General features: G+C 42.2%; 1 protein-coding gene across 2 annotated transcripts in view; it reads right to left on the reverse strand.

Moving 5' to 3' along the window:
• Positions 1–1,861: 1,861 nt before the first annotated feature.
• The window catches only part of LOC117527214 (gastrula zinc finger protein XlCGF57.1-like), a 208,247-nt gene continuing 191,804 nt past the window's right edge, over positions 1,862–18,304 (reverse strand). Inside the window, exon 4 of one of the 2 annotated variants that reach the window (XM_034189428.1) lies at positions 1,862–3,641. In XM_034189428.1, coding sequence (XP_034045319.1) covers positions 2,188–3,641 — 1,454 coding nt within the window. In that variant the 3' untranslated portion in view covers positions 1,862–2,187. Of the gene's footprint in view, positions 3,642–5,926; positions 6,523–18,304 lie in introns of those variants that run through there. The other variant, XM_034189431.1, reaches the window with a different exon arrangement.

Raw genomic sequence — 18,304 nt, forward strand, 5'->3', positions numbered from 1 at the left:
TCCTTATGTTAAACAAGAAATTATCTAATCTGAAATAACAGGTGGTTTTAATTTACAGATGAAAGGTTTCTAAAGAACCATTTATTGATTTATTTAGCTATTTTAATTACAAGTGTTCTAAACTTTAACAGTAATCAGAAATTTTGAGGTAACAAACAACAAAAAACATTTCCAATGATTTTTCTTCAGAAAACTGCTCTCTAAATGAGCAGTCCTGTCACACGTTAATGTTTTGTACAGATCAGTGGTTTCTGCACCAATCGGATTGGTCCAATCCATTTTGTACAGATCAGTGGTTTCTGCCATGAGTCTTCCGTGTTTGGGCCCGACACGTCGTTCCTATTGGACAATGCGAAGGTACGTCACAGCTCAGTGTCGAAAGTTGGCGCACCTCATCTCGACAGAACACCGGCTCTGTGTGGTATGCAGGAGATCACTTGACCGAGGGTCTATACGTTCAAATAATAATTTAAAAAATACTGTCATCACTCTTTACTCTTAGTCTCATACAACGGTGTAGCCTAAATACACAGGCTTTCTAGGAGCGCACCCAATTCATTACGCACGCTCAGAGGCACGTCTCCTCCGGTGTGCACTTTTTTTGGGGGGGGGGGGGCGACCCCGCCCCCTGTGATAAACTCTTCGCCCCCTTAATAATTTTTTTCTGCCGCTGGTACTGTCTGCCCCTGACCAAGGCAGCGTCTCCACATTTGGATTTGGTCCCTGGGCGCCGGACTGTGGCTGCCCACTGCTCCCAGTGGTTGTCTAACTGCAATTAGGATGCTTAAATGCAGAGGACAAATTTAATCGTATGTATGTATGTACAATGACAACAAATGCTCTATTCTATTCTGCGCTAGAAGCATCACTCAATCATGCTGACACATGGGAGGTGTATTTCCCTTTCGCTGAGGAAATAACACCAGTTATAGTGAAACTGCTGGGTAACAGACCTACACATAAATTTCATAAACTACTAACAGAGAAAACTTATTCACTAATCATCTTGTGGTCACTCCACATTTACATAAGAAGGTAAATAATCAGAATGGTCTGGTTTTAGCAATTTAAAGATTTAAAAATCCAAGGCCTGAAGGTTTATAGCAGGTGTGGCCAAAATAAAGTTGCTAATGAAAAATTTAAAAACACCAACACTTCACAACACAAACTGCGGGCCGTCCTGGATGCATGTGAATTAGTTTGGAACTGAACAGGCAAACTAGAAAAGACATGAAAAGATAATGAGAGTCCTGGATGCTGCGGAAGTCAATTTCAATGTGGCATTAATATGATATAATATACTCATGCACTTTACCAGCTATTTTGTTTATACATTGTCCATAAAACTAAATAAAAAAATATTAATGGCAATGTGGAATCAGATTACATCTCAGCTATTATTAACCAGGCATTTATACAATAGGTCTGAGACAAATGCTGTAGGCGAAACCTTCCCAATCGTCTTGGACAGACCAATAATTTTAGCATTTTCCCTTCCCGATCTGCCCTCAAGGTTGCTTAGTTTAGAACGTCCTTCCAGCTTTTAACACCATCAGACTATCTAGTTTAATAACTAAGCTGACTGAACCCGGCCTTGAACTTTCCATCTGCAGGTGGTTACAGGATGTTCTGACAGGCTGCTCCCAGACAGTGGAAGTTGTGTATTAATAATATGGCGGGGTGGTGAGAGGCCAAAACAAAACCAGTTTTAACCAAAACATTTACTACATAATTATCATGAAACACAGAAAACCACAACAATATATACACCAAGACACAATAGTTGTGTGTGTCTACATATGTAACGATGGAGAACTAAGAGTCAAATGGTTTCTGTCCCCCCACCCCACCCCAACCCCATTTCTCTTGGATTTTTTTTAATAGAATGCAATGGACACCAGAACCAGGGTCTATAGTTGTGTCCTAAAGATTGCTGGCATTGTATCCGAGGGTTCTCTTCAAGATGGTGACTGTTCCCTCAATTGCTGGTAACTGCACCTCATGTGGGCCCTTGGATGACCAGGGATTTCCTCAAGCTTTTTCTTCAGGTTCTTCTTCATACCACCACAATGGGTATTATATCTGTTTCTTTCAATGACCATGTTTTTTGTAGGTCGTTTTTAAGGTCTTGGTATTTCATTATCTTTCCCGTTTCAGCTGCATTCAGGCCATAGTCATTGGGGACTGTTACATGGATAATTTTGGTTTCTCTCCTGCATGAATTCTCATGTGTATGATCAAATTGCCCTTTTGTCTAAATCTTTTACCACACTCAGAACAGCCAAACGGTTTCTCTCCAGTATGAATTCTTATATGTGTGATCAAACTGCCCTTTTGTCTAAATCTTTTACCACAATCAGAACAGCCAAACGGTTTTTCTCCAGTATGAATTCTCAAGTGTTTGATTAGGTCATTCTTTTGTCCAAATCTTTTACCACAATCAGGACAGCCAAATGGTTTCTGTCCCATATGAATTCTCATATGTTTGATCAAACTGCTCTTCTGTCCAAATCTTTTACCACAGTGAGAACAAACAAATGGTTTCTGTCCCGTATGAGTTCTCATATGTGTGATCAGATTGCCCTTGTGTCCAAATCTTTTACCACAATCAGAACAGCCAAAAGGCTTCTCTCCAGTATGAATTCTTAAATGCTTCACCAGATCATCATTCTGTCCAAATCTTTTACCACATTCAGAACAGCCAAATGGTTTTAGCCCTGTATGTATTCTTATGTGTGTGATCAGATTACTGTTATGTCGAAATCTTTTACCACAATCTGAACAGCCAAATGTTTTCTCTCCTGTATGAATTTTCATGTGTGAAATAAGACTGCCCTTTAATTCAAATCTTTTTCCACACATTGAACAACTAAACGGTTTCTCTCCTGTATGAAATTTCATGTGTCTAACAAGGCTGCTCTTACGCCCAAATCTTTTACCACACTCACAACAGTCAAATGGTTTCTCCCCTGTATGAATTCTCATGTGTTTGATCAGATTACCCTTCAGCCCAAATCTTTTCTTACACTCAGAGCAGCCAAATGGTTTCTCTCCTGTATGACATTTAATGTGAGTGATCAGACTGCTCTTACATCCAAATCTTTTACCACACTCACAACACTCAAATGGTTTCTCTCCTGTGTGAAATGTCATATGTCTGATGAGACTACTCTTACGTCCAAATCTTGTACCACACTCAAGACAGCTAAATAGTTTTTCACTTTGTTGGATTCCTCTGTGCTGTTTTGAGACATTATCTGTCTGACAGTTAGAATCTGAATGAAGTTCTCTGGTCTGTTTCCATTCACAGCTGTTGTCAGTCTCAGTTTCAGAACTGTCTGAAATGCTATCAATAACTGATGGACTATTTGGACCCAAGTTGCTGACTGGGTGTGGTCTTCCATCATCCTCTCTATCAGCTTGTGATGTCAGTGCTCTGTGTGAAGTTGAGCTGCTGGCTACAGGCTCAGCCTCTGTGCTCTCATCACTCTCCTCCAAATGGTGAAGCTGCTGGTGAAGTCCTTGTTGACTAATCCAGAGATTCTCTTCTTTCTCTTTAATGTCCTCCCAGTCAACACTCAGACTCCACACTTGCTGTACAGGGACAATGTCTTCTTTAATCATGAACAACTGCTGCACATCTGCAAAGAATCAATTGAATCGACCTTTAAACCAACATTCTGAACAATGTTCATTAAAATATACAGTAAAAGCTGCAGAGTGGCGAGTGTATTCTGACTACACTAAGTAGTTGCACTGATGAAGCTGATAGTATAGTAATGTAAATCAGGAGTGTTTGTTGCAGTGTTTCAGATGAGTCCACCTCCCCCAAAGCGAAGTTCGAGGCAGAGTCCTGTGTCTCCAAGGCTAAAGCCCCTTTCACATTGGCGTATTCGTAGAGCTGCTCATTACAGCGTATCGTCTACGCTGAGTTGAGCAGCTCTACGCCCACTATTAGCAGCTCTACGTCGAGTTTTTGCTCCCTATACAGCAGTACATTGAGGGCTCTACACGTAGGACGGAAGAAATTAAACATGTTTAATTTTCATTGGCGTAGAGCGCTGAACACAGTTTTAAGCAGGTCTGCACAGCACAGCGTTACTGCATACAAGTCTGTGCAACACTGCGCTCCTGTACACAACCAAAAACTGAGTGCGTGAATCGAGAGGAATCAGCTGGAGAAAAGGATCACGCAGCTGCAGCGTGTGTGTGCTCAGACCAGGGAATCGAACCTCAACTCAGAAATCCAGAAACAGAAACAGTAGGTCGGTCCCTCACTCTCTCTCTCATGCGCTCTCCTTCACTCTCACTCTGTCTCTCTCTCTCTGTGTCTGATCGAACCTGACTTTAAAATAAAAGCACACTCGCTGCACGTCGGTGTGCTCATCAAACACCCTGATCGATCAGGTCTGATCAAACCTGAAAAGAGCTGTGACTCTTTAAAATAAACGTGCACTCGCTGCACGTCGGTGTGCTCATCAAACGCCCTGATCGATCAGGTCTGATCAAACCTGAAAAGAGCTGTGACTCTTTAAAATAAACGTGCACACGCTGCACGTAGGTGTGCTCATCAAACGCCCTGATCGATCAGGTCTGATCAAATCAGCGGACCTGATCAGACCAACCAAAGGTTTAAAAGTTTAACGACTCATAGCATTTCGTTCACGGCAGCCTTTACCACAGCCAGACTCAGCAGCATCTGGACACAATAAAAGTGATCCACCAAGACAAAAATAAATAAATAAATAAAATAAAAATGATAATGTTAAATGACTGTTTTTGAGCCACACCACACCTGCAGTAGAGAACAGAGCGCACTTCCACAGAGGTAGAAAATAGCACTGAACTGGTTTAATAGTGGCATGGTACACGCGACTGTGTGCACACAAATAGCGAACACACGCAGCTGCAAGTATGAAACGAACACTGAAAAAGGCTGAGTACGCGTGCATTTTGGGCGTATTTAAATGAAACAACACTGCAATGAGCAGCTCTACGAATACACCAATGTGAAAGGGGCTTAAGGCCGAGTCCCAACAACTCGAGGCTGAGGCCACAGCGTCTGAGGCTGATTAGCACACAAATGCGATCGTACGAGGTCTGTCCAAAAAGTATCAGACCTTTTTATTTTTTTCAAAAACCTTATGGATTTGAATCACGTGTGCTTGCATGAGCCAACCTTGAACCTTCGTGTGCATGCGTGAGTTTTTTCACGCCTGTCGGTTGCATCATTCGCCTGTGAGTAGACTTTGAGTGAGCACTGGTCCTCCCCCCTCACTGGATTTTCATTGCGAGGAAAATGTCTGAACGATTGGAGCAGCGTTGAATCAAATTTTTCCAGAAACTGTGAGAGACAGCCAGGTGGAAACCATTCGGAAGATTCAAACGGCTTTCGGTGGCTTTTCAGTCAAGTGAGTATCCGAGGAATTGTGTAAGAGCTGGACATGTCACAACATGTCCTGTGAGACTTCCAACTTCCACACGTCTTTCATTACAAAATCTCCTGTAACAGTAGAATGTGCCGAAAAAGTGCTGATGTCCACCTCTTCTGCAATTTCTCTGGTAGTCAGACGACGTCCCGGATCAACACAGCGTTCACTTTGGAAATGATCTGGTCGTTTCAGCCTGTTGATGGCTGCTCGGAGCGCGGCACACCCTCTGCCATTGTGCGCCGTCTTTAAACCGGTTGTAACACTCCTTAATCTGTGTGATGCCCATAGGACAGTCACCGAAAGCCGTCTGAATCTTCCGAATGGTTTCCACCTGGCTGTCTCTCACAGTTTCTGGAAAAATTTGATGCAGCAAAGCTCCAAATCGTTCGCAATGAAAATCCGAGAGGGGAGGACCAGTGCTCACACAAAGCCTGCTCACAGGTGAATTGTGCAACCGACGGGCGTGAAAAAAAAAAAATCACGCATGCGCATGAAGGTTCAAGGTTGGCTCATGCAAGCACACATGATTCAAATCCATATGGTTTTTGAAAAAAATAAAAAGGTCTGATACTTTTTGGACAGACCTCGTAGTTGCCGCTGCCCATTACCATAGACTCATGCATAGTACAAGCCACAGCCAAGTGAGTTGGACACAGCCTTATATAATCTTTAGCGTACCTTCGGAGGTTGGAATCACAGACAATAATACTTTACCCTGGTAAAGGAATATAATAATGAATGGGTATCAGAAGATTTTTACATGTTATTGCTTATAGACCAGTGTTGGGCAGTACGTCTCATGGCCAATTTACTACTTTGCTAACTTCATATCTCCTCTGGAACCCAATGATGCATACTGTTCTTTGGCTTACCACACTACACAGACAAAACACAGTTTTACTTTTACACATAGCATTTTAAATAATACAATGCACGCAGTCACTGCATATAAAGGTCAAATGCAACATCTTTCAACCAATCACATAACTTTACTGATCCACGGTAAGGCGACGGCCCGTCCATCTTGGTGCGGTGCAGAAGAGAAGGCAGAGTGCTGTGTGATCAGCTTGCAAGCTCATGTAGCCACTTCCTGTTGAGTGAAGGCGTCTTTCAATACAACATCTAAATTTGAAATCCGTTTCCTATCAGTTTTTAAGTCTCATACGTTCCCCACAAGTTATACATTAAACCACCCCAACACCAGTGATGTGCGTGGCCCATAATAAAATTAAAAGGTAAGGCAAGTGATGGAAGACTGCACTGCATGTGGAGGAGAAATGGACCAATCAAGAAAGAATACAACATCTTAGTGTAGTGACTCAAATGTCTAGAACTGGAACTCAGGAAGGGGATATATGGTTTCAGGTAGAGATAGACAGGGTTCCTCCTCAGAGTGCCTGACAGCCCCCCAGACTGTCTGATTGCTAGGGCAAACTAAGCATGAACCCAGAGACTCTGTTACTGTTAGTTTGGCTCATTCTCTGTAATAAAGGCGAGGTCAACTGCGAAATAGACTGAATCCTGGTCATCCTTCTTCCATCAATGATCGGTTAACTGAAAGGTATCTTCTGATTCATTAATTTACAAATACAAGTGGTACTTCCAAGGTGACATTTTTACAGGACTCAACAGGGGTTTCGCCAACAACTTGGTGACCCTGATGTGATAGGAGAACGATGGTAAAGGACTAAATTCCTGTTTTAAGAATTCATAATTGGTAACTGAGATGTCTTTTGAAAGGAAGGTGAGAATCTGGATGGACATCCAAATTTCAGACATCAACAGGCCTGACAAACAAGGTCAGCACAAACCTTTTATTAAATTGTGCACACTGGTAATTTCAAAATTTGATATCTGTGAATGAGGCAGGTGATAATTAAAATCTATAGAGTGAGTCAAATCTGTGTCATATTAAGTGAAAAAGAAACAAGAAGCGGAAAGAAGAGTTAACACTGGCCCAATAAGCAGAGTATGGTACTCTAAAGATAAGAAGAGACAGGAGGAAGAATTAAGATTCTGCCTGGTCTGAGGGTGTGGAACCCTATGAAAATGTGACATTGTGTATTGTGTGGCTGGTTCTTTCTGGTCACGTAAATCACCATAGTGAATAAAGTGTTCTGACAAGACTGTCTGTGGGGACAATTGGGGTGTTTTTTATGTTAATTTGATGGTGTATTTAAAACTGGTTTCAGTCCAGGATAGGGCCCCGAGTCATTGACCGCCCTGGATCTTAGTGTTGTGGTAGAAGCTTGTCAATGAGGATCTGAAACTCAGTGCACTGCGACCAGTACACCTGATAATCATACATGTTGTAAAAGTGCTCATGCTGACCTAACTGTGTGTAATAATTTTTTTGCTGACTAAATCACCATGACGGACAAGCAGCTATTTATAAGGAAAGACTGTAACACCGGTTCTTTAAGGATTGGTGTCATCATTGACGACTTTGACAAATGTACCACAGGTGTCTGTTTGTTGTTGTGTGCGAGTCTGTGTCCAGGGTGAAAAGCAAGGTTGAAAGAAAAAGAAAATAGCTGGACAACTGGCTATTTACATAACAGGTATCAGTGTGTTCATATAAATAAACTATGATTATGATTATAAATAAGATTACATGTGGGGATCATTTGGGACATGGTATGGGATATGGTGGAGAAGAAACTACAGACATTCATCCAATGGTCTGACGCAAATAAATTCTAAATACATTTTTGTCAAAAACTGCAGTACATTTGGAAATAAGCCCAGGAATTCAAGCACCACGATGATGCTGAAATTGTAAATGAAACCAAATTTCTTGGAGTTACTACTGATGATAAATTAAGCTGGAAAACACACGAAAATTATGTTAACTCCAAAATGTCAAAATGAATTGCAATTCTGTATAAACCTCATGAACTTCTTATTACTCATTAATGGCTGCATTTATGACATACTGCATTGAGGTTTGGGGAAACACATCAAATCAAATACTAATTCAACGTTTAAAAGAAAGCCATCAGTAATAAACCTTACCTTGAGCCAACTAACACACTATTTATCTGCTGAAACATTATGAAATTCATGGACTTCGTTGAGTACATTATACAATACAAAGCAAAAAACAAACTTCTTTTGCAACATGCTCCACATCTGTTTAAAATAAAGTACTCGAGTTACAACTTGAGAGGAATGTTTCTGTGTAGGCTCTCAGTTGTCCAGGTGGTTTCCATAGTAGAGAAGCTTGAATCTTCGACTGGACTGGGTTGCTTGACGCGAGGACGTTTCGCTTCAAATAACAGAAGCTTCCTCAGCTAAAATTCTTGCTCTGGTAGTCTGACTTCTGTCTTGACTCTTGTAGAGAAGAATAAACCAGAAGCCAACAAAAGCTGGAGTTTTTAACCTAACCAGACCCCTCCTACCAAGAGGCCGACTGCTATAGGCTAGTGACTAAACAATAGCTCTAATTAGCACCTATTGTGCTCTAGTTAGCACTCTCCTAATGATGGGATGGAAGCCTCCCCTGATGGCTCCCTTGATGACTCTCCTGATAATGTGAATGACTCATTACCATGAACAAAAGACTGAAACTGCTTTGACCTGAGTACCCCATAGTAAACAGGGGACAAAGTGTGTCTGAGACCCGCCCCCCGGTTAAGGCTGGGTTTCAACTGTTTTACAAAAAATGCTTCCTTGATCTCTCTCAAACCATTTCTTCTCTCTGGCTAAGATTTTAACTTCCTTCCCACTGTCGCCAAGTGCTTGCTCACAGGGGGTCGTTTTGACCGTTGGGGTTTTTACGTAATTATTGTATGGCCTTGCCTTACAATATAAGGCGCCTTGGGGCAACTGTTTGTTGTGATTTGGTGCTATATAAATAAAATTGATTGAATTGATTGACATGACATTTTGGCCAGGAGTGTTAATAGGTACTGAATTCAAATACGTGACATTTTGGCCAGGCGTGTTAATAGCTACTGAATTCAAATACATGACATTTTGGCCAGGCGTATTAATAGGTACTGAATTCAAATACATGACATTTTGGCCAGGCGTGTTAATAGGTACTGAATTCAAATACATGACATTTTGGCCAGGCGTGTTAATAGGTACTAAATTCAAATACATGACATTTTGGCCAGGAGTGTTAATAGGTACTGAATTCAAATACATGACATTTTGGCCAGGAGTGTTAATAGGTACTGAATCCGAATACGTGACATTTTGTCCGGGAGTGTTTGTCGGCACTGAATTCAAATACGTGACATTTTGGCCGGGAGTGTTTGTCGGCACTGAATTCAAATACATGACATTTTGGCCAGGAGTGTTAATAGGTACTGAATTCAAATACATGACATTTTGGCCAGGAGTGTTAATAGGTACTGAATCCAAATACATGACATTTTGGCCAGGCGTGTTAATAGGTACTGAATCCAAATACGTGACATTTTGTCCGGGAGTGTTAACAGGTACTGAATCCGAATACGTGACATTTTGGCAGGGAGTGTTTGTCGGCACTGAATTCAAATACGTGACATTTTGGCCAGGAGTGTTTGTCGGCACTGACTTCAAATACATGACATTTTGGCCAGGAGTGTTAATAGGTAGTGATTTCAAATATGTGACATTTTGGCCAGGAGTGTTAATAGGTAGTGATTTCAAATACGTGACATTTTGGCCGGGAGTGTTAATAGGTAGTGAATTCAAATACGTGACATTTTGGCCAGGCGTGTTAACAGGTAGTGAATTCAAATACGTGACATTTTGACCAGGAGTGTTAATAGGTACTGAATTCAAATACGTGACATTTTGGCCGTGAGTGTTACCAGGTACTGAATCCACATACGTGACATTTTGGCAGGGAGTGTTTCTCGGCACTGAATTAAATACGTGACATTTTGGCCGGGAGTGTTTGTCGACAAATACATGACTTTTTTTTTTTTTTTGCCAGCTTGCACTCGGCCGAGACGGACGCACTTTTCTCTTCTCCCTCCCTCCTTATCTTTCCTGCTTCTGTGGCGTGTTGTCTGTGAGGCTGCAGCTTTGCTCTTCTGGAAAATGACAAAAATGGATCTGTTAAAGTGGTCTCTGAACACAATTGACACTATTTTTTCTACAAGACATTCGGGGGCGGAGGACCCGACCTGTCCTGCCGGGACGCATGTGATGGGTTACGTGATGGACTCGTGGAGGAGATGGCAGGTCATGTGCCTTTACATGCTTTCTGTGGAGGACGTCGAAGATGTGTACATATTCGGCTTGGTGGTGACCGGCTTTCTGATGGGTGGAGCGGGCACTTTGCTGGTTTACCGGAAAATCAAGAAAGTGGAAGCAGCTTTGATTGGTCCTTCCAGGCTGTCCTACATGATTGATTCAATTGGGAAGGCAGTGGCTGCGCAGTCGGCATGCGTTGGAAAACATCTCGAGCAGGATTGCAGCCCTGGAAACCCGCTCTGACCGTCTGTGAAGACCACATTCTACATTCAGATGCATTGAGAGCCACTCTGTTCTCAGAACTGTGGAATCTTTCAGGCGTCTGCTAATCTGGCTATTCATTTGGCTTCCCCAAATACAGCTGCACTTCAAGGTCGCTGTGATAAAACCTCCTCAGAAGATCAACACTTAAGCCTCGCTCCCTGGTCTTCCCCCCTCCCCTCAGCTTCTCCAGCTCTGACGTTGACTGTGTTAGAACTGTTCAGGACTACTCAGACTGCGCAGGGCTGCTCCCTCCCCCTCCAGGATTGTCGGAAAAGGCCGTCGATGGTGCCAAACAGGCTGCCTCCGGAGTGTTCTGATAAACTGGTCCTTTTCAAATCTCGGTTGTCGTCCTGTGTCCTTGTTTTTGTCTGTGTGATTATTGTTTTTCTGTGCTGATGGGGATTTTTTTCCTCATTGCCACTGTGTAATGCAGTGGCTATGAGGGTTTTTTTTTTCCTCCTTTTCCCTCGTGTTTTGCTTTCATATATATGTTTTATGTACCGGGCTGGCCATGGACCATGTTATTCTGTGCATATGACAATAAAATTTCTTTGAATCCTTTGAAATTTGGGCAGGAGTGTTAATAGGTACTGAATCCAAATACATGACATTTTAGCCAGGAGTGTTAATAGGTGCTGAATCCAAATTTCAATTTAATTTCAATTTATTTTCATTTATATAGCGCCAAATCACAACAGAGTTGCCTCAAAGCGCTTCACACAGGTAAGGACTAACCTTACCAACCCCCAGAGCAACAGTGGTAAGGATAAACTCCCTCTGAGGAAGAAACCTCAAGCAGACCAGACTCAAAGGGGTGACCCTCTGCTTGGGCCATGCTACAAACATAAATTACAGAACAATTCACAGAACAATTCATGGACAAATATACACGAAATGCTATTGGTGCACAGGACAGGAGGATCGCCAACACGAATACAACTCCCATCTCTGGATGGAGCTGCACCTTAAACAGAGAAAAAACAGAATCAGGCCTTAGAAAGACAAAAAATACTGTAAAATTTGACAGCATTAAACAACAAGAAAAATAGAGAAATATTAAGGTGATCGCCGGCCACTAGACCTAAACTTCACTAAAAGACCCAGAATTTAGGTAAAGTTGAGGCCGCAGCCTGCTCCAATTACTAATAAATGAATTAAAAGAGTAAAAAGCGTAAAACAAAACTGTACCAGTATGCTAGCCATATGAAAGTGAAAATAAGTGCGTCTTAAGTCTGAACTTGAATCTGACTGTTTTACTGACACATGGAGATCATTCCACAGAACAGGGGCATGATAAGAGAAAGCTCTGTGACCCGCAGACTTCTTATTCACCTTAGGGACATAAAGTAGTCCTGCACCATGAGAACGTAAAGCCCCGGCCGGTACGTAAGGTTTAATTAGGTCAGCTAGGTAGGGAGGTGCCAGTCCATGAATAATTTTATAGGTTAGTAGCAGAACCTTAAAATCTGATCTCACTGGGACAGGAAGCCAGTGAAGGGATGCCAAAATGGGTGTAATGTGGTTGTACTTTCTGCTTCGTGTCATAAGTCTGGCTGCAGCATTTTGAACCAATTAGAGACCCCTAATGCTAGACTGCAGTAAACCAGAAAACAGAACATTGCAGTAGTCCAATCTAGAAGAGATAAATGCATGGATCAGGGTCTCAGCATCAGCCATAGACATGATGGGACAAATCGCTATATTTCGCAGGTGGAAGAAAGCAGTCCTAGTAATATTTTCTAATGTGGAGGCCAAAGGACAACGAAGGATCAAAAATTACCCCAAGGTTCCTCACTTTGTCAGTGTGATGTATGACACATGAGCCGAGGCTGAGCATTAACTGGTCAAATTGATGCCGATGTCTCACTGAACCAAGAACCATCATTTCAGTCTTATCAGAGTTTAAAAGTCAGACGTTTCTTGACATCCAACTTCTCACTGCTGCAAGGTAATCTTCTAAGGATTTTATGTGAACGAGATTACCAGCAGTTATCGGCATGTATAACTGAGTATCATCTGCATAGCAGTGAAAGGTAATCCCAAAACGCCGCAATATGTGCCCAAGGGGTGCTATATAAAGGGAGAAAAGCAGGGGGCCTAAGACAGACCCCTGTGGAACCCCAAATTTCATATCACTAAGGTTAGAGGTAGTGTTACTGTACAAAACACAGTGAGAACAACTGGTCAAGTGTGACGTCAGCCATGCAAGGGCACTCTCAGTAATCCCAAAATGATTTTCCAGCCTATCAAGTAGAATATGATGATCCACTGTATCAAATGCAGCACTGAGATCTAACAGCAACAGAACCATAGTGGTGTCCGAATCCCTTATAAGCAGAAGATCATTCACCACTTTAGTGAGAGCAGTCTCTGTGGAATGATATTTTCTAAAAGCAGACTGCAGTGGCTCAAAGAGATTATTCTCAGTAAGATAGTCTACGAGCTGCCGTGATACCACTTTTTCCAGAATTTTAGAGAAAAATGATAGATTTGATATCGGCCGATAGTTTTTCAATACACTAGGGTCAAGATTAGGTTTCTTAAGTAATGGTTTAATCACTGCAGATTTGAAACATTTAGGAACAGATCCAGAAGTTAAAGAAAGATTAATAATTTCCCAAGAGTGGGCCACAGGGCCTTAAACAGTTTTGTTGGTATAGGATCAAATAAACAGGTTGTGCTTTTTGTTGACATTACAAGTTTTGTCAGCATGCCTAGTGAGATACTATCAAATTCTGTAAATCTAGGTAATACCTCAGTAGTGGCACCCACCTCAATAGCAGGGTGTAGTGGCTGGGTTAAGGCATGCCGGGGTATGTTTAACCTGATGTCTTCTATTTTCTTCCCAAAGTAATCCAGGAAATCTTGTCTTGTAAAAGGAGAGCGAACTACAGGTGGTTGTCCATGCACAGGTGTTGCCACCGTGTCGAACAGGAACTTTGAGTTATGCTTGTTTTTGTTGATCAAATCAGAGTTGTAGGTCCGCTTTGTGGCCAATAATGCATGCTTATAGTCTAAGATAGCATCACGCCACGCAAGGTGAAATACTTCTAATTTTGAACGACGCCATTTCCGTTCTAGACCTCTTGCTTTATGCTTGAGAATCCCGAATGCACTGCCGAAATCCTAATGCATCCACAATTTCCATAAATGATTTGAAGAGGAGATCAGAAGGCTTATTTATATGAATGTTAAAGTCACCAATGATCAGAATGTTATCTACACTAGTTGACAAGTTAGAGATGAACGCACCAAATTCATCTAAGAATTCAGAATATGGGCCAGGAGGCCTATATACAGTGACAAAGTAATACGACTGATTTTTATTCTTCTGACCTTGGCAATGTGTAATATCCTGAGCACAGCGGAGAATCAAATGCTTAAACGAGTTATATTTGAACTCCCAACAGCTAATAAGCTAAACCTATGTATAAATAAGAGCAACTTTTGGCCAGGAGTGTTAATAGGTACCGAATTCAAATACATAACATTTTGGCCGGGAGTGTTAATAGGTACTGAATTCAAATACATGACATTTTGGTCAGGAGTGTTAATAGGTACTGAATTCAAATACTTGACATTTTGGCCAGGAGTGTTAATAGGTACTGTCTGGTACCCGTGAGCAGCCAAAGACTGGGAGATTTTCTCATTTCGGATCGCTTCATCCTCCTCTCTGTATTCTCTCCTCCACCACCAAACAAGAAATGTCCGCAACTCATCCACGGACCACGGTGGTTTTGTGCTAGTAAAAAAAACTTGCGGTGAAATGAAAGAAAAGGACTGCCGCTATTCACCTTAGTGTGGATGGTTTGGCTAAAAGAAACTACGAGCTTCACAGAGATGCATCAGTGCCCACCAGAACCACCCACATTAGTGACAGACATCAAGAACCTCCTCCCAATAAAGAAAACCTTGTCTAAGATATATAAGTTAATATCATGCGTGGGCACTGCTTTACATTTACCCAATTTAAAATGGGGGTGGGCTTCCTCCTCATCTCTGACCCTGACCACTGGACACAGATCTGTAAAAACACATTTTCAATGACAAAAAAAACCCAACTTAAAACTCATCCAATACAAAATTCTTCATAGAACACACATTACATAATATAAGATGTATAAAATGCTTCTCAGACTCTGATGTTTGTTCACAGTGTGAGCTAAACACCACTGATACCTATAATCATGCCATTTGGCTCTGCTCACCTGTCCAGTGTTTTTGGTCAAAAGTCACTGAAAAATTGTCCTCCATCTTGGGATATAGAATCCCCTTATCTCCTAATTTATTAATCTGTCTACAAATCATGCGGAATAAGAACATGTTTATAATTGCAGCACTTACTATTGTAAATAAGATGCTCCTATTTTTTAATTCCAAACATACATATATACATACACATACATATACACATACATATACACATATATATATAGTGAGGAAAATACGTATTTGAACACCCTACGATTTTGCAAGTTCTCCCACTTAGAAATCATGGAGGGGTCTGAAATTTTCATCTTAGGTGCATGTCCACTGTGAGAGACATAATCTAAAAAAAAAAATCTGGAAATCACAATGTATGATTTTTTAATCATTTATTTGTATGTTACTGTTGCAAATTATTTGAACACCTGTGAAAATCAATGTTAATATTTGGTACAGTAGCCTTTGTTTGCAATTACAGAGGTCAAATATTTCCTGTAGTTTTTCACCAGGTTTTCACACACTGCAGCAGGGATTTTGGTCCACTCCTCCATACAGATCTTCTTTAGATCTTTCAGGTTTGGAGTTTCAGCTCCTTCCAAAGATTTTCCATTGAGTTCAGGTCTGGAGACTGGCCAGGCCACTCCAGAACCTTGAAATGCTTCTTACGGAGCCCCTCCTTAGTTGCCCTGGCTGTGTGTTTGGGGTCATTGTCATGCTGGAAGACCCAGGCATGACCCATCTTCAATGCTCTTACTGAGGGAAGGAGGTTGTTTGCCAAAATCTCGCAATACATGACCCCATCCAACCTCCCTTCAACACGATGCAGTCGTCCTGTCTCCTTTGCAGAAGAGCACCCCCAGAGTATGATGTTTCCACCCCCATGCTTCACGGTTGGGATGGTGTTCTTAGGGTTGTTCTCATCCTCTAATGAGCATGGTAAGTGGAGTTGATTCCAAAAAGCTCTATTCTGTTCTTATCTGACCACATGACCTTCTCCCATGCCTCCTCTGCATCATCCAGATGGTCACTGGTAAACGTCAAACGGGCCTGGACATGTGCTTGCTTGAGCAGGGGGACCTTGCTGCCCTGCAGGATTTAAACCATGATAGTATCATGTGTTACTAATGTAATTTTAGTGACTGTGGTCCCAGCTCTCTTCAGGTCATTGACCAGGTCCTCCTGTGTAGTTCTGAGCTTTCTCAGAATCATCCTTACCCCACAAATTGAGATCTTGCATGGACTCCCAGACGGAGGGATATTGACAGTCATCTTGTGTTTCTTCCACTTTCTAATAAATAATCATAACAGTTGTTGTCTTCTACCAAGCTGCTTGCCTGTTGTCCTGTAGTCCATTCCAGCCTTGTGCAGGTCTACAGTTTTGTCCCTGGTGTCCTTAGACAGCTCTTTGGTCTTGGCTATGGTGGACAGGTTGGAGTGTGATTGATTGAGTGTGTGAACAGGTGTCTTTTATACAGGTAACAAGTTCAAACAGGTGCAATTAATACAGGTAAAGAGTGCAGAATAAGAGGGCTTCTTAAAGAAAAAAAAACAGGTCTGTGTGAGACAGAATTCTTGCTGGTTGGTAGGTGTTCAAATATTTATTTGCAGCAGTAACATACAAATAAATTGTTAAAAAAAAATCATACATTGTGATTTCCGGATTTTTTTTTAGATTATGTCTCTCACAGTGGACATGCACCTAAGATGAAAATTTCAGACCCCTCCATAATTTCTAAGTGGGAGCACTTGCAAATCCACAGGGTGTTCAAATACTTATTTTCCTCACTATATATATATATATATATATATATATATATATTATTTCTACTTCATTTTCTTATTTTAATGTCTTGTTACAAGTATTATTATTGCTTTATCTTTGCACGTGCTGTTTGATGCACATTTTCTTCTACTCGCACTCATCTTGTGTTTATTAAGAGCTGATGTAACATGTGAATTTCTCCATTGTGAGATCAATAAAGTCTTATCTTATCTTATGCTTACTTGGAGACACTACAATTATTAAACTGCCAACTAAATAATCTAAAACTATACTTGTAGCACTGACTATTGCTAAAAAAAACAACAACAACAAAAAAAACAATTTTGCTGAATTGGAAAAATAATCAATATTAACCACTGGTCAAACCTCCTTATCAAATACATATCAATGGAAAAAAAAATAATCGCTGTATCATTTACAAACCAATTACCACAATTTAATGAAACATGGTCCTTATTTATCAATTCATTAAATCTGAATTGGAACTTGGAGGTCTAATTTTTTTTCTTCTTTTCTTTTCTTTTTGTCTATTAGGGAATGCCACTCTTGCACCTGTACTGTATTAATATTAGATTATGACGTGTTCCTATTATTATTGACCTACTGACTTTCTTTGTTGTGCTGCAGATCCAGGTTGCAGTTCTTCGGGGTACTCTTGCTGTCAGAGATTGATACTGTGTGTTTTGGGGGTTTTTTTTCCCTTGAAAATGATTGAATTGGTGGAGGAGAGAGCTCGTGTCTTTTAGAGTGGGTGGCCCCTCGGGTATGGTGGGGATGTGTGGCTCGTGCGTGTGGGGATGGGTCGGTGTCCAGGTGTGGAGTCCTGGGCTTGCTGGGGGATTTGGGGTTTGGAGTGGGACTTCGGGGTTCTGGGGTGTTTGCTTTCCGGTGCTGCCTGGTGGCTCTGCAGGCTTCCGGGGGTGTTGGGTCAGGTGCTGGCCCGCGCACCCTTCGGGCTCCTCCCTGGCGGGGCATGGGTGTGCCTCTGTGCTCTGGGGGGGGGGGGGGGGGGGGGGGTAGCTGGGCGGCCATCATTCCTTTTCACATTGGGTCTGTCTGCTCTGTCATTGGTGGGTTGGGGGCGGAACCTCTCCCCGGGCTCGGGTGGATGCGGCCCTCCGTGTCCCTGCCTCTCCCTCCGGGTTTGTGGGGCCTGCCTGTTTCTCTATGGCTCCTCAGCTGCCCTTGCCGCACCGGTATCCAATCTTGCGCCTTCCCTGGTTCGGGGACCTCCGAGCGGGGAGGCCCGTCCATCTACGGCTCCCTGGCCCCCTGTTAGTTTGTTCCTCCCCCGGGCTTCTGGTGCTCCTCCGGGGCTGCTCGCCTCCCCCCGTCTCATGGTTTCCCTGGCACCTCCGCTGGGTCTGGGGTTGGGCCAGGAGCCCAGTGGGGCCGGTGTATGTGGCCCGCTCCCTGCACCACGCCT

Source organism: Thalassophryne amazonica, chromosome 16 (genome assembly GCF_902500255.1).
Source record: "Thalassophryne amazonica chromosome 16, fThaAma1.1, whole genome shotgun sequence".
Lineage (NCBI taxonomy): Eukaryota > Metazoa > Chordata > Actinopteri > Batrachoidiformes > Batrachoididae > Thalassophryne > Thalassophryne amazonica.